This window comes from Gigantopelta aegis, chromosome 12 (genome assembly GCF_016097555.1).
Source record: "Gigantopelta aegis isolate Gae_Host chromosome 12, Gae_host_genome, whole genome shotgun sequence".
In the NCBI taxonomy this organism is placed as follows: Eukaryota; Metazoa; Mollusca; class Gastropoda; order Neomphalida; family Peltospiridae; genus Gigantopelta; species Gigantopelta aegis.
Genome location: NC_054710.1, coordinates 4,438,335 through 4,453,820, shown reverse-complemented (window position 1 = coordinate 4,453,820; position 15,486 = coordinate 4,438,335). Strand labels below are relative to the sequence as shown.

The following is a 15,486-nucleotide window of genomic DNA, read 5'->3' as shown; positions in this document are numbered from 1 at the left end:
GGTCCAAAAGCCAGTCTTGCGAGCGATCGTGAGCATTCTTCCTCCTGAACATCAGTTTATGATATAAATGACGTAATATTGCACTGAAAAGTCATTTTGTTTTGTTTAACGCCACCACTAGAGCGCATCGATTTTTTTAATCATCGGCTATTGCATGTCAAACATTTGGTAATTTTAGCATATGGTCTTAGAGAGAAAGGGGTCTTTTATATGCACTTTGCCACAGACAGGAAAGCACATACTACGGCATTTGACGAGTTGTGGTGCACAGGTTGGAACGAGAAAAAAATCAATCTGTTGAATGGGCCCACCGAGGTGGTTCGATCTGCGAGACAAGCACCTCAGCCCCTTGTTGCAATTAGGTCTTGGTATATTGTCATGACGTGATGGAGGTGATGGATATAGCCCAGTGCACTGGTATATACCGGCCGTGGTATGTGTTGTCTTGTCCGTGCGATGTCAAACATTCAGTAATTCTGACACATACATTTTTCATTAGTTGTGTGTGATCTTTTATATGCACCATCCCACATACATGACAGCACGTAGTACGGCGTCTGATATACTAGTCGTCATGCATTGGCTGAAACGAGAATTAACTCAATGGGTCCACCGATGGGGGTCGATCCCAGACCGACCGCGAATCAGGCTACGTCTCGCCCAGTAAATATTCAAATGCTTACACTTAGGTTTCAAATTTAAAAAATGTTTATAAGTTAATAGCACTTATATCGACTGTAATACGACTTCTCTTCATATTATTGTTATTATTGTTATTATTAGTATTGTTGTTATTATTATAATTATTAGTTTTATTATTATTATTATCATGATCATGATCATGATCATTATTATTATTATTATTATTATTATTATTATTATTATTATTATCTCATTATCATTATTATTATTGTTATTGTTATTATTATTATTATGATTATTATTATTATTATAGGGGATGTGTATGGCTAATGGTGCGTATTTGGCAGAAATAGCTTCGCCGGAAGAAAACAACTTTGTAGCACATCTTGTGAAACAAAATCATCGTAAGTAGAATTATAAATCAATCTCTCTCTATCTCTCTCTCTCTCTCTCTCTCTCTCTCTCTCTCTCTCTCTCTCTCTCTCTCTCTCTCTCTCTCTCTCTCTCTCTCTCTCTCACAGTTTTAGTTTTAGTATGAGTCAAATTTAATTATATGTACTGTCTGTTATTTCTTTTACGTTTTTAGGGATATGAAATATATTCAGTCTGCGGATGATTTTTGTTTCATACCCCGATGAAAGGAACGTAAATAGCAGACACTCTTTATATATATATATATATATATACACACACATACACATTCACATACACTTACACATACACATACACGTACACTCATACACAGACAGATAGATAGATAGATAGATAGATAGATAGATAGATACATACATACATACACAGATAGATAGATAAATACATAGACAAATATATAAATACATAGATATATAGATATAGAGAATAATGAACGAGTTACCAGTTATTATCAAATTTATATCCCATTTGAAATCAGTTTCACTTGTCACGAGCTTTAGCGATAATTTGATAATAACTGGTACCGAGTTTTTCATTCTATTTATTACACCGGCTATTTGGGGGTTTTAAAGCCTTTATTTTCGATACAGCCTACATCGGCTACACTTCCATGTATATAGAAACAACGTAAACTACTTTACTATTCTGGTTATTGCTTTAACTTTGTATGTTATTCACGGTTCACAGATATATTTCCCAAAAACCAAATATGTAATGAAATTACATTAAATTACCATTTCATTACAAGTTTAACACTGGAACCAGAAAGACGTAAACGCAAACACTTTAAACTAAGTGACGTCATTATTTGTGCTTTGCCAAATCGTGATGACGTCATATTTAGTACCGACAAGGTGATTGGTTTGTCGGCGTAAAATCATCCAATAGTAGTGTGCATTAAACCAATGCATGATAATTTCTCAGTGGTTTTTATTATTTTTATTTCCCCCGTTATAAGTGTCTGCTGGGGTAATAACGATAGATCGATAGATAGATAGATACTATTGTTATTAACCAATAGTTGTAGCTCAACAAACTCACTTTCGTTTGGAGTATTTTAATTTAAACTTTATAAACGCATAGTTCCAGTCCGGGACTCTGTAAGTAATATACCGGCCTCGGTGGCGTCGTGGCAGGCCATCGGTCTACAGGCTGGTAGGTACTGGGTTCGGATCCCAGTCGAGGCATAAGATTTTTAATCCAGATACCGACTCCAAACCCTGAGTAGGTGCTCCGCAAGGCTCAATGGGTAGGTGTAAACCACTTGCACCGACCAGTGACCCGTATCTGGTTCCAAAAAGGCCATGGTTTGTGCTATCCTGCCTGTGGGAAGCGCAAATAAAAGATCCCTTGCTGCTAATCGGAAGAATAGCCCATGTAGTGGCGACAGCGGGTTTCCTCTCAAAATATGTGTGGTCCTTAACCATATGTCTGACTCCATATAACCGTAAATAAAATGTGTTAAGTGCGTCGTTAAATAAAACACTTCTTTTTTCTGTAAATAATATGTTTGTCATCAAAGATTGAATTGGTCCAAATAGTAATATGTGACTTAAAGGAAACCGACGTACATGAACCATATCTGTACGACACAACCGTTACCCGTTAACAAAACCGAATATCTGCATAATACATAGTACAATGGGTAGTTGTCACACCAGTGGTTGATTCAATGAATCTCTGACAGGGTTTACAGGAGACTATTAAAGAATAAATAGTATAAGTATATAATATATAAATGCATATATACAATAACACTATACAATACGATACAATACAATACAATACAATGAAATACAATACAATACAATATAATATAATCACTCAGCGGCGTGGCATATTTAGATACCTATATACATAGCTGGTTTAAGGATCTGCGGTGTCTGTAGCACAAATAACAGCAGGGCCCCTTTCCCAGGATATATATTTTGCAAACCCCTCGGGGAGAGGGGAAAAATCACATGTGGAAAATAAACGTACACATCACATCGGGGCTGCGTGCCCGTGCTATATGTGCTAATAGGTCTTCTGAATTATTTTAATCATACGCCTATCGCTTCAGTGTTTGACTGTGCGACCAATACCACAGTTGCCTCATTATGCATGACAGACATAAAATATTGTTTCTTAGCAACTGAAACGGAGCTGTGGATAGGCGGGACGGACACTCTGAGTGAGGGACACTGGATGTGGACGCACAGCGAGACGTTGATAGACTATCAGAACTGGGTCGTGGACGAGCCAAACAACAAATGGGGTCAGAACTGTCTGGCCATCCAGACAGACGGATTGTGGGATGACTATTGGTGTAATAAGGTCGCACATGGAGTGTGTGAGAAAAGGTCATTAATGTGCTTTGATATTATTACATAATAATTTTTAAAAACCCATATGTACATGTGTATTGTCATCAGAGGCGGATCTAGAGGGTGGGGCCCAGGGATCCGAGCCACCCCCCAGAAAAAAAAAAAAAAATAATAATAAAAATAAAAAATAAAAATAAAATAAAAATTGCGACAGTTATAATTTTATTACTTATTAATTTTCATCCCCCTCCATGCCTCCCCCAAAGTTCCCTTGGCATTCCACCTCATATCATTCCCCATCAATGGAATTTCTGGATCCGCCACTGATCAAGCTTCCAATTATGCAAGTGCAAGTGTCGTGGTTACCCCCTCCAGACTTGACGGTGCATTTCAAATCGAATGTTGTTGGTAGCGAAAACAAAATTAATAATAATAATAAAATTGTCGTGGTGGTCACTGTGCCCTCCCCGCACATTCCATTACATGCACCTAGAGAATAACAGTTACTAGTTAATGACGTCGGATATCTGCTTTATCCTGTAGACCATAAACAAATAAGGGGAAAAGCTATAATTTCTGTTATTTTAGCCACATCGTACGATGACATAGAGGTCAAATGAGCGATTTTGTAATGCAGGCTTGCGTTCGATGGCACATGAGTGACGTCAAAAGTCATATCCTGCTAGTAGCAGGATATGACTTTGCTTTATCAGTCAACATATTATGTCAATGGAAACGGTGTTTGCAGGATAAACATGCTTTCTTGTCCCATAGCTTTGTTATAGGGACTGTCATGAGTGTCCTGCATTGTAAGATGTTTCCAACTAATACAATCTTTTAACGTCTAGGCATTAAATATATTTGCTTGTTTAGAATATCAGTGTCTGCATATTCAATGCGTTGCTGGTCGTCTTAATATTGTAAGAAGCCCAAACTGGATTTTTGTATTCAAATAATTTTATACAGGGTTCGTACGCGCCTGGAAAACCCTTGAAAACCCTTGAAAATAAACTAATGTATTCCAGTGCTTGAATACCCTTGAAAATCATCTTGCGGTCTGGAAAACCCTTGAAAATTATAATTTGATGTCAAATAAAATATAAAAGCCTAAAACGGAGGCTTTATTTACTTTATTTAACATGTAATTAAATTATTTGTTTCATTTCCGCGGCACCATCAAATGCCAATCGCCCGGCCAATCGATGTTTACCGGCTCAGTTGATGTGTGAATGTTTGTTGTTTTTTTCATCTCGCGATGCGAGAATCACGCGGCCACGAGATCCAAGCGACAGCGTCGCCATATTGGAAAAGAAAGTTTGTCACTTTTTGCCGCTGGGTATTTAGCAAATTCAGGGAGCGTGTCAAGTTAATGAATCTATTGTAAACCCACAAAGATGGTTGGCACTTGCGTGTTTAACGACCTGTGGATATATTTTCTGACAGTGACATTGCCTCAAAATGTGGTTGTGGGGAGCGCAAATGCAAATGGTTAGTCATAAGTTGTCCACCATTAACTCGGTAAGGTCCTGGAATTTTGGTAATGTTGACCTGGAAAGTGCTTGAAAAACCCTTGAATTTTTACTTCCTTTATAGACGGGAGGCAGAATCTCAAAAGGGCTCTAGAAATCACTTTTGGGAGGACGAAATGTTAACTTTTGTCACCCATGCTGACTATTAACTTTGGCCCCTACTGCATACATTTCAGCCGGATGACACCTAAATTTGTAATTTATGACCTAGTTATGGCTATTTCAAGATGGCGGACTTCGCTTCGAAGACGAATTTCACAATTATTTGTATATCTCCAAAATTATTTCAGTTAGGAACGTAAAATGTTGTGTATCACTCATTTTGTATATAAGGAACATGATAACCACCAGCATAATCAAATATTGATCATTTTAAAGTCAACAAAAAATAAACTATCCGAATTTAGCGAATTTACATGAAATCCGTTCACTTCAAGATGATAAAATGTTAATGATTGATCAATAGCATATTATGAAGCAGTGATGTGATTGTTCTTAATCAGAGTTTTCATCAACATAGTGTTAAACGGATTGCGACATAGGCTGGCATCATTGCATCCACATGCTCCAGTACATCGTAATCTCTTGGATCGGCAGCTGCACCTGGAAGTGGCACAGCTCTTGCAATTACAGTTAGTAATTGCAAGGTAATTGCACGGCAATGGATCATTCACAATGAGATTTAGTTGCACATTTCCAGTTGCACCATCCATAACCCAGCCATTTCCAATTGGTGTACCAAGATTTGGTTGCGGTATTGTGGAAGAATACCACACCAAACTCTGATAATGGGCACGTTTAATATGCTGTAGTAATGATGGTCGAGTTGGAGGCAACTTTTCGGGATCCTTGGTACCTTTCTGGAATAGTTTGTACCGGACATCATGTATGCTGTTATCTCCTTCCACTGCTGTGTACAGACGGCAGACAAACTCCTCTACCATTTCTACTGTCGCATTTGTTAGGGTTCCATTACCAAGATTATCCAACAAATTGGTATGCTCTTTGAATGTTTTCCACGTAGATTTTTTACCAAGGCCACATAACTGACTGACTGTGTCACAACCAGTTATTGCATGATATGCTGGCAAATTCTGGCGAAGATTATGCCCCATTTCAATTTCATGAACTGGCACAAAACGTCGTTGCTTGGCTGTTCCAGTACGAAACCAGATTTCCCGACTAAGTTGCCCTGAAAAGTGCAATAGTAACACTAGTACATCAGTATCTCTTGACGAGATTATTACTCGATCATATCCTTCTCTTGCTACAATGCTTGCGTGCAATATTATCCATGTGTCCGCTTCATCGTGATTGGACATGAGCAACATAGCATCTGTTTCATGCGATGACTGTGCTTCATTCCGTTCAATGAACCCACCAGAAGTTACCACTTAGCAATCATGTAAGGAGGCCGTCGCCATGGCTATGAGTTCAATACTGAGGAAGTTTTCAAGATCAGCCTTATTGTCTGACAGGTCGATGAAATTCTTCCAGTTCACAGGTAGCGGAACTTCTCTATCTTGAATCTTGCGACGAATAGGCTTGCTTCTTCTAGATCGGCTATTCCGTGATGCATTCTTGATCATGCCTTTCTCATAACGATCGAAGACAACATCTATTCTTGAACAAGTATCACGGAAGTGACTGAATACTGAATCAATGAAGATATCAGCAAGATTTCCAAACGTTTTTGCCCCAGCTGGTTTCCCAATTGCTTGAACAAGGGCTTGGCCATCTATGATAGTGCATGTTCGCACTTCTGTTGGTGGAAGATGAGCTAGGGCAATTGTACCCCCCTGCAGGATTTGTCCGAGTGCAGCCTTATTGGTACTCCTCAGTTGCCCTGATGCATCAGCTAAAGAAAGTGGTACAGGTGATAATTCATGGCACAGAACCTGCTTGAGATCAATTTCCCTTTCTGAGCGTCTGAGCTCTCAATCCACACTTCTGGTAGACCCGAATGAGTGAAATGTTGTCCTATAGCTTGCATGGAATTCTTTGCTATATGGAAACCTCCAAGACGTATGAAAATAGTTTGACACAAGTTTACATTCACCTACTATAGCTCCTTAGCTTTGCAGTACAACTGCTGATCAAACGTTATAACAGTTGATTGTCCTGGATTCATGATTGCGGAAATCTTCATACATCGCATCATGACAGTCCACAATGTGTCACTTTCATGTGCTGGAGCATTGATCAGAGGTAAATAGCCAGTACTACAAATTTGTAAATGATCGTCTTGTACGGTTAACTGATTGAAGCCAGTCCAGGCAGGCACTGCATTGCCTTCAGTATCACTGATGCGAGCTATACTCCAAGAAACATCCTTGATACTAGCTGCATCAGCTATGTCTTGGTCAGGTACATACCACAGCTCATTGATGTTTTCAGAGAATCGAGGCTGTACGTGAAGAGGAAGCTGTGGAGGATGTTCTAGCTGGTGAAATTCTTCAGGAACCATGATTGATTTGGCCTTGCCTAATGATAATTCCACTTCATGCTGATGTCGCACTTTTCCTCTTTGAAATGTGACCATCTGAGTGGCATGAAAGGTGCCCATGCCATCAAGAGTCTCATCTATGAGGTCAATATTGTCGGCAGCAAACTGGAAAAATTGATTGGCAGCGAGGTTTCATGGAACCGGCACATTGTCATTTTCAGCATAGCGATCCAAATTTCTCTGTGCCAGAGTTGTATCCAAGCGTCTCATCTGATCATAGCTTATACAATGTCCAGCATGATGCATTAAGTCAACTAACAACTTTGATCGTGTTGCTTGATGAAGAGCCATTCCAATACCAATGTGTTTCGGAGTCAGCTTCTTACGTTTAGATACTGCATATATTATATCTTGTGAGATGCTAAGTGCAATCCGCTTGGTGTTTTCATTTTCTTCAATTTCATCCAACTCACCATTGAGGAGTAGACATATTAGTGTATATAGACTTTGAGGCACTACCTTTGCTGCATTTCCCTTTGTGATTGAAGCACAATTTGTGAGGCTGGGGCATGTTTTGATGTCCCCCCTTATGCGAAGTGCAGTGTGATGCAAAGCGAGCAGTTCGTCAGTCTCTGTATCTGACAACTGACTTTTTGACACATTCTGGATTAAAAGGGCACCTTCCAATTCGTCCGTTCCCTTCTTCAGTTTCTGCACCATAATCTTCGGTGCTCTGACAGGGAAAAGTAGCTGGGGATGGTTCGAGTCTAGTTGTGGAACAACAACATTGTATCTTTAATTTTCAGAAATTGCCTAAAATGAATCGGGTCACAGTAATATTGAATCATTATTATATATTGCAGGTAAATCAGAAATAGCATATTTGCAGAGTAATATTCAAGAACAGTAAAATGGACTCTATGTTTTCTGTGCCAGGAGAGAGACGAGAGAAAACCAACTAGAATATTAACTGATTCCGGCATTGTTAGAGTTCAACAGGTGGTAAATGAACGCAAACGATATAATGATGTTGTGAATTGGGATAAACTTGAAAGGATCGAGCATGTTGACCTCACTGAAATTGCAAGGATAACTGATATTCTTAATCATAAGGATTGTTACACAACATTCACGAGTACGATGCATATCAATCAATCCATACAACTGGATCACCTGTGCCAAATTTCAGAAAAATATCTTGATTAACATGGAAGATATTGATGGTTTATGAAATTATCAGCTTCAAATATGGCGGCCATTTTGATTTCTCTATAATTAGCTCCCAAGCGGTAAATTTGAATGTCATCCGGTTTATATGTGTTCCTAGTGGTCCAAACTTGTTGACTAACATGGGTGACAAAAGTTAACATTCCGTCCCCCCTAACTTAAAATTTTCAATTTTGCCTCCCGTCTATTAAGTGTATGAACCCTGTTTATACGTACAAATAACTTTTTTTTGGGAAATACAATGAAATGTAACCTAGTACAAATACTACAACGATCAGAAACAAATTTAATATACAGCCACTAATATTGTATGCAGAAAAATGTATTTGATATGTAATTACAGTCGTTAAAAAGTCTCTGTTAGTCGATAACATCTTAAAAATTGCAGCAACTAATATTTTATGCAGAAAAATGTATTTGATATGTAATTACAGTCGTTAAAAAGTCTCTGTTAGTGGATAACATCTTAAAAATTGCAGCAACTAATATTTTATGCAGAAAAATGTATTTGGTATGTAATTACAGTCGTTAAAAAGTCTATGTTAACCGATAACGTTAAAAATTGCAGGAAACTGAGGAATGTCCCTGTAACGGACCATGTCCAATAAAATGTATAAAACACACCCATATATTTTTGCCGTCAACGAAAAAAACAAAACACGTTTTTGTTTTGTGTTATTTAATTCCACACCAAACTCATAATTGATATGTATTTGTGCTTTCCCACACTTAAAGCCGCACACCCAAGTTCCATCCAGCGAAAATAAATTATAATGTGGTTAATCTACAAACCTGTAGCACACTTAGATCACGTTTTTATCAAATGGAGTGAAAAAGCAGGTTTTATATCGATAAATACCATGGGAATCCCCATGTCCCAATTGCTTGAAATAATTTTGAAAGTTAGTATTCTGATGTCACCGGTAGATGTCGCTCGAAGCACAACAATGTCTACGTCACGACAAATTTCACAGAGTGCGCACAGACTTGGGGTGCGTTCTGTTCACCTCTCCTGGACATGTTCCAACTGTTATGTCCTGGTTGTATCCCCTCTCCAGATATCGTAAGACTTAGCAAAATTATTGGTTTTAAGGGTTTGTAACGTTTTGTATTGAGACACTTACTTGTCTGAACTTTATTGTTACTGAAAATGTTCACGAACTGTGAAGAAAAATCTCACAAATGAACAACAACAAATCGGATGTTGATTGTGCGAACCGTGCACGAGAAAACAAACCGAACCAAAATGATAACGGTCACGTGGTATACCAACTTCTGTGACATTGAAATGGAAATATCCCGTCTAAAAATAGATTAGACCTTGTCTGCTCAACGGTTTTTTCTCAAACATGCGTGCGTTTTTAAGAAATAAGAAAAATGCATTTCGTGGTATTACAAAAACCAGGATTACCAGGATAACCAAAAAAACACTTCAGGTGAATGGAAATGTATATTCTAAATAATAAACGGTAAGTAAAGTGCAATTTTATTTGTGAAAAAATGGGTTTAATAGCGAAAAACAACGCCGTAATGGTTAACAACTAGCCGTAACTAGGGTGTGTCCCTTTAATGCAATAAACATTTGTTTGTTGATGTTCTAATTCGTTTAGTGGCGGGACGTAGCCCAGTTATAAAGCGCTCGCTTTATGCGCGCGATCAGTTTGGGATCGATTTCCGTCGGTGGGTCCATTGCGCTATTTACCGATCCAGCCAGTGCACCACGACTGGTATATCAAAGGCTGTGGGATGGTGCATATAAAACAATCCTTGCTACTAATGAAACAAATGTAGCGGGTTTCCTCTCTAAGACTGTGTCAAAACGACCATATGTTTGACATCTAATAGCTGATGACTAATAAATCAATGTGCTCTAGTGATGTTGTTAAACAAAACAAACGTCTTCTTTTTCTTTTAAAAACACCACTAGAGCACATTGATATTTTAATCATCGACTATATAAGACTATATTTTTTTCCATTAGTAGCAAGGTATGTTTTATATGCACTATCCCGCAGACATACATGATAGAACATACCGCGGTCTGTGATATACCAGTTGTGGTGCACACTTGAAGTTTCTTGATAAGTCTAATTATTTATGGTAGTGGTTTGTAATATCATGCTGTATTTAGATCAATAGTTTTAATGCTTTTTGTGCGATTTATTTCAGGAAAAGTGAACACACGGACCCTGGCATTGGGAAATAAACTTGGCTTTCTTGTCTTCACTCCCAGGGTACGTCAGTAGACAAATTAAAGACGGTTTCTTTAATAATGCTATTATTCTTTAATGTTTATGCTGATGTCAAAAAGTATTATTATTAAAGGTCACTTGTGTGTCTCGAAGGCGTCTGAAGATGACAGTAACGGATGGCAGACGGTGTACCTATACAGTGAAACTTGTCTAAACCGAACACCCTCGGGACCGAGTAAAAAGTCCAGTTTTTCGAGGAATCCTGTTTAGAGAGTTTCTCGTCTGTACAGATATTTGAAAAAGAACCATGAACAAAATTACCGGTTTTCACTTAATTCTGGTTTACAGAATGTCCGGTTTTGAGAGTTATCACTGCATATAACACCAAACACCCGTATACATCTGCTATGAAAACAATTGATGATCAACATCAATATAAAAACGTAACAACAATGCTGCTGTTAGAATTTATTTTATTTTACACTTGATATGTCTACATGAGGGAAGTGGTGTTTACTTTCCAACTTCAGGATTCGTGTATTTCCTGTGTGAAACAAACAGAGAAAAAAAAGGTATTACAAATCTTTATCTTAATAAATAAAGTAAGGACTATGATAAACAGCACCGTCTTGCTATCTCAAAGGAAAAAATGGGTATCGAACGTTACACTATGTCAACGCGAAGAGCAAACTTTGACGTAAGCATGTACAAGTTATCTCAAACAATTTATATTGTTCTGAATGACATGGTTGATCCACCGGATGACAATATGTACAATAAGCGTTGCGGTTGGTTTACCTACAGTTTTGATTTAACAATGTTTGACATATGAGCCTATAATGTCAACTGAAAGTGGCAATTGTTCAATTACTAGTGGGTGTGAAATAACAAGGTTAAAGTACCCAAATCTGTTTAAACAATTCCATATGCAATAGGCCAGTCGCTTTTTTTTTCTTCTTTTTTTGTGTGTTTTTGTGTGTGTGTGTGTGTGGGGGTTTTTTTTGTGGGTTTTTTGTTTTTTGTTGTTGTTGGGGTTTTTTTGGAGGGGTATATTCAGTGTATTTTTCACATCACATATTTTTCAAAATGTTATAGCTTTGCTAATTAGATATAAATTAATCAAGATCACGGCACTACGTCTATTGATATTTAAGCAAACGTGTATATATGTATATATATACATACATACAGAGAGAGAGAGAGAGAGAGAGAGAGAGAGAGAGAGAGAGAGAGAGAGAGAGAGAGAGAGAGAGAGAGAGAGAGAGAGAGAGAGAGAGAGAGAGAGAGAGAGAGAGAGATCATTGTTATAGCTCTCAAAAGACGTTACTCTTTGTCACAAATTCGTTGTTTTAACATGTACGACTATAGAAGCACATGTTCAGTTTTCTTGCTTATTATATATGTATCCATATAATTTGTATAGGCGCATTGCCCTTCCTCATATATCCCAGCAGATTAGGCTGTTTGGCAAACAGCGTGTCTGAATAATTGAATATGTAATACTATTAATATCGAAGCACATTACCTTTTCTCACATATTCCATATGTGTTGTCATCACATCGTAGATCATCCCATCTGCCGTCTAGCCGAATCGTTAAACAGTCTTGACCATTATCATCGTCTGGTTCACCAACATTCCAGTTCTGATACTGTAACAACGTCTCGCTATGACCCCATATCCAGTGACCTTCACTTAGGGTATCTGATCCACCTATCCAAAGTTCCTTGCCAGATACTGCGATAACAAAATGCATTATATATATATATATATATATATATATATATATATATATATATATATATATATATATGGTCATATATATATATATATATGGTCAAATAAAAAACAATAAAATAATGTTATTCATTCTGCTTGTTTTTTATGCGTTCTGGTTTGAACACACATTTGTATGACAGGCGAATGTTAATATCCCACTTTCAAAAGTCTGTATTTGTGCCCCAGCCCGCTTCTCACTGACGACCCTAAAGCAAACATTACTTAGCGTTTTCCTTTTTTCTTTTACACATGTCTTACACATAGTCCAAACTTGTGTTCAATATGACGTTTTATTTACGTTGGTATATTTCGTATTAATATATCGCAACTCTGGCTGACTTCTGTCTATCTATCTATCTATCTATCTATCTATCTATCTATATATATATATATATATATATAATATATATATATATATATATATATATATATATATATATATATATATGTATATGAGCCGTCACATGGGAAAACCTACAACTTAGCAAACAAACGTTTTGTCTTATTTTTTGGTAAATAACAGGTAAAACCGTACAAAACTAAATCTCGGGTATTTGGGCTCTATCTTAATTATATCTTGTAAAAATACAGCATTAATGGCGTCACGTTTTCAAAATCAAGATAGACGATGTCAAAATGAAATTTCAACGTTATTACCTTATTCTAGGTTACTTCTCGCCCAATTTCAACGAAATCAATTGATTTGGAATCGGTACTTTTTTCATTTTATTTTTACCCAGTATTTTAAGTTATATATTCCGATTTGTTTAAAGCGATATATTCCTATTTAATTTTTAAAAATAACTCTACAGATCCCATACATGAATGTAGCCTAATACTAATTAGTGAGAGATATGAAATTTAGCGAGCTACAACATTTCGCACCAATGTTTTTCAATTTTCTGTTACATATTGCACCCCACCTAGCTTTATTCAGATTCCTGTGTCCACTATGGAGTAATTTCATATTTTGTTGGTGTCGTACTATCGAACGATATCGTTTCATTCTTCGGTTGGTAGTGGGCATGTTGTAACCTGGTACTTGGGGCGGACAAAGGGTCGAAATGGTTTTATATTTAGTTTTGTTTCTGTTGTGACAAATGTTCTCGCTGCTCCATTTAAGCGGTGCGGCCGACCCTCTATTGCATTTTGCCGCCCCGCTTTCGTGTTTTTGCCGCCCCCTTTATTTTTCTCCATCCCTCTTTATTTTCCCGCGTCCTACTATATTTTATAGAACCCAGCTCCGCTATTTTATATTGGACACTTTTTTTTCACACTTGAAAAAAAAATCGATCAGTCTCGACATCAAAGAAAACAAGCCGCGGTGTGGAAAAACTTCAGTAGCTTACGATAGTTACCGTAACGCAATTTAACGCTATTTTATCAGCCTCGGTCAATCAGTCTTTTGTGTTCACTAACTTTCGTCTGATATTTTGTTCTCAACTGCAGATGTAGTTGGTCGTAACTGATGATTTTTAATTACTGTCATTTGTTTATTCGATAATTCTTTAAAAAATATTAGAAACTTTTCATTTTGGGGTATCACTGCTTATAAAAATACGGCAGTGGTAGTGTTCATCATTAAAAGCATTTTTATTGGATGCCATATTATATATACACCGCCTTTACAAAAACGAAACTTTTTATCACCTGGCGATATCAGTGAGATCGATTCATTCGATGAAGAAATAAAAAGAACACAGACATGTCATTCCAATTTTGGGGATCACCTTCTTTTTCTTCTTTTTTTAGATATCTTGAAATCTTTATTAAAATAATATTAAAACAAGGGGTATGCCTTTTCGCAAAGTCGACCAATACCCAACGATAGGCCTACACGTAGCCCAAGTACTCGGGCTAGCCTATACGGTAACCATGTTGCTCACATGTTCTTTTCTCTCTTCTTGTTTCTCTTTTTAAAGGGGGGAGGTGGAGGGGGGCTTCCACCCTCTTTTAATGTTTACCCAGCGAGAATATTATGTAGGCCTACATTTCCTTCTGCTCTTTTTCCATTTCCCTCAACTTCAATATATGGTCATACATTTGATTTTCAGATTATTTTCTAAAAGACAATCCAATGCATCCTTTCTGTAACTTGTGCTAATTGGATGCGGTTCAGTGTCATTCTGCTCACTGGAGTTATCATCAGATAAGTGTTTGATTCTATGTTCAGTATTATTGTCAATTTTTTTTTTAAAATACCGTCAACATCTACTGGACTGTATTTTTGATATTCGTCCAATACAGTTAAAGTCAGAGAACATTGATTTATTAATCATCGGCTATTGGATGTCAAACCTTTGGTAATATTGACCTATAGTCTTACAGAGGAAACCCGCTACATTTTGCTACTAGTAGCAACGGATGTTTTATATGCACAGTCCCACAGACATGATAGCACATACCACGGCCTTTGATATGCCAGTCATTGTCCACTGGATGGGACGAGAAATAGCCCAATGGCTCCACCGGCGGAGATTGATCCCAGACCTACCGCGCAGATACTGTTTCTTCCGTTTCCACTGTTCTTAGTCTTGGTCTTCTATTTTGAATTCCAAAATGTGCCTCAACGAGTAGGCCTACTCCAGGCTTTTGTAAAATTAAAATATAAATCTGTAAGGAAAGAAAACCAACTCCTTCTAAACAAATGATGTGAGTAAAGTGAACAGATATTATAATAATTTAATAATTATCACACACACGCAAGCACACACATACACACAGCAATAATAATAATAATAATAATAATAAATAATAAAATTGGGAGAAACAACCTTTCGAGAATTGATCTACTATACCTCCGCATGTTAATCTCTAGATTAGCTTATGCAATGACATCATGGCGTATAATACAGGTATATAAATGAAACGTTTCGGTTACCGTATCGCAATGTGTGTGCAGACGACAGTAAATATATTTGCAAACGATGGTAA

At 37.3% G+C, this 15,486-nt stretch overlaps 2 protein-coding genes across 2 annotated transcripts in view; one reads left to right on the top strand and one right to left on the bottom strand.

Annotated features, from left to right (window-relative positions):
• The first annotated feature begins 958 nt into the window (after nt 1-958).
• On the top strand, nt 959-10,850 carry LOC121386184 (lectin BRA-3-like). Its single transcript, XM_041517009.1, has 3 exons — nt 959-1,046; nt 3,206-3,416; nt 10,752-10,850. Exons 1-3 carry the CDS (start codon nt 959-961, stop codon nt 10,786-10,788), a joined length of 336 nt encoding a protein of 111 aa, XP_041372943.1. The 3' UTR covers nt 10,789-10,850.
• A 380-nt stretch (nt 10,851-11,230) lies between these two features.
• LOC121386255 (perlucin-like protein) overlaps nt 11,231-15,486 on the bottom strand; it is an 11,461-nt gene continuing 7,205 nt past the window's right edge. The window contains exons 4-5 of the mRNA XM_041517098.1: nt 12,300-12,510; nt 11,231-11,318 (exon numbers count right to left, since the gene is read on the bottom strand). Coding sequence (XP_041373032.1) covers nt 11,288-11,318; nt 12,300-12,510 — 242 coding nt within the window. The 3' untranslated portion in view covers nt 11,231-11,287. The remainder of the gene's footprint in view (nt 11,319-12,299; nt 12,511-15,486) is intronic.

Excerpts from the sequence above, each read along its gene's own strand:
- LOC121386184 (XM_041517009.1), top strand. The coding sequence starts at position 959 with ATGTGTATGGCTAATGGTGCGTATTTGGCAGAAATAGCTTCGCCGGAA. Across the intron at positions 1,047-3,205 it reads TCTTGTGAAACAAAATCATC|CAACTGAAACGGAGCTGTGG; the intron begins GTAAGTAGAATT and ends ATTGTTTCTTAG. Across the intron at positions 3,417-10,751 it reads CATGGAGTGTGTGAGAAAAG|GAAAAGTGAACACACGGACC; the intron begins GTCATTAATGTG and ends GATTTATTTCAG.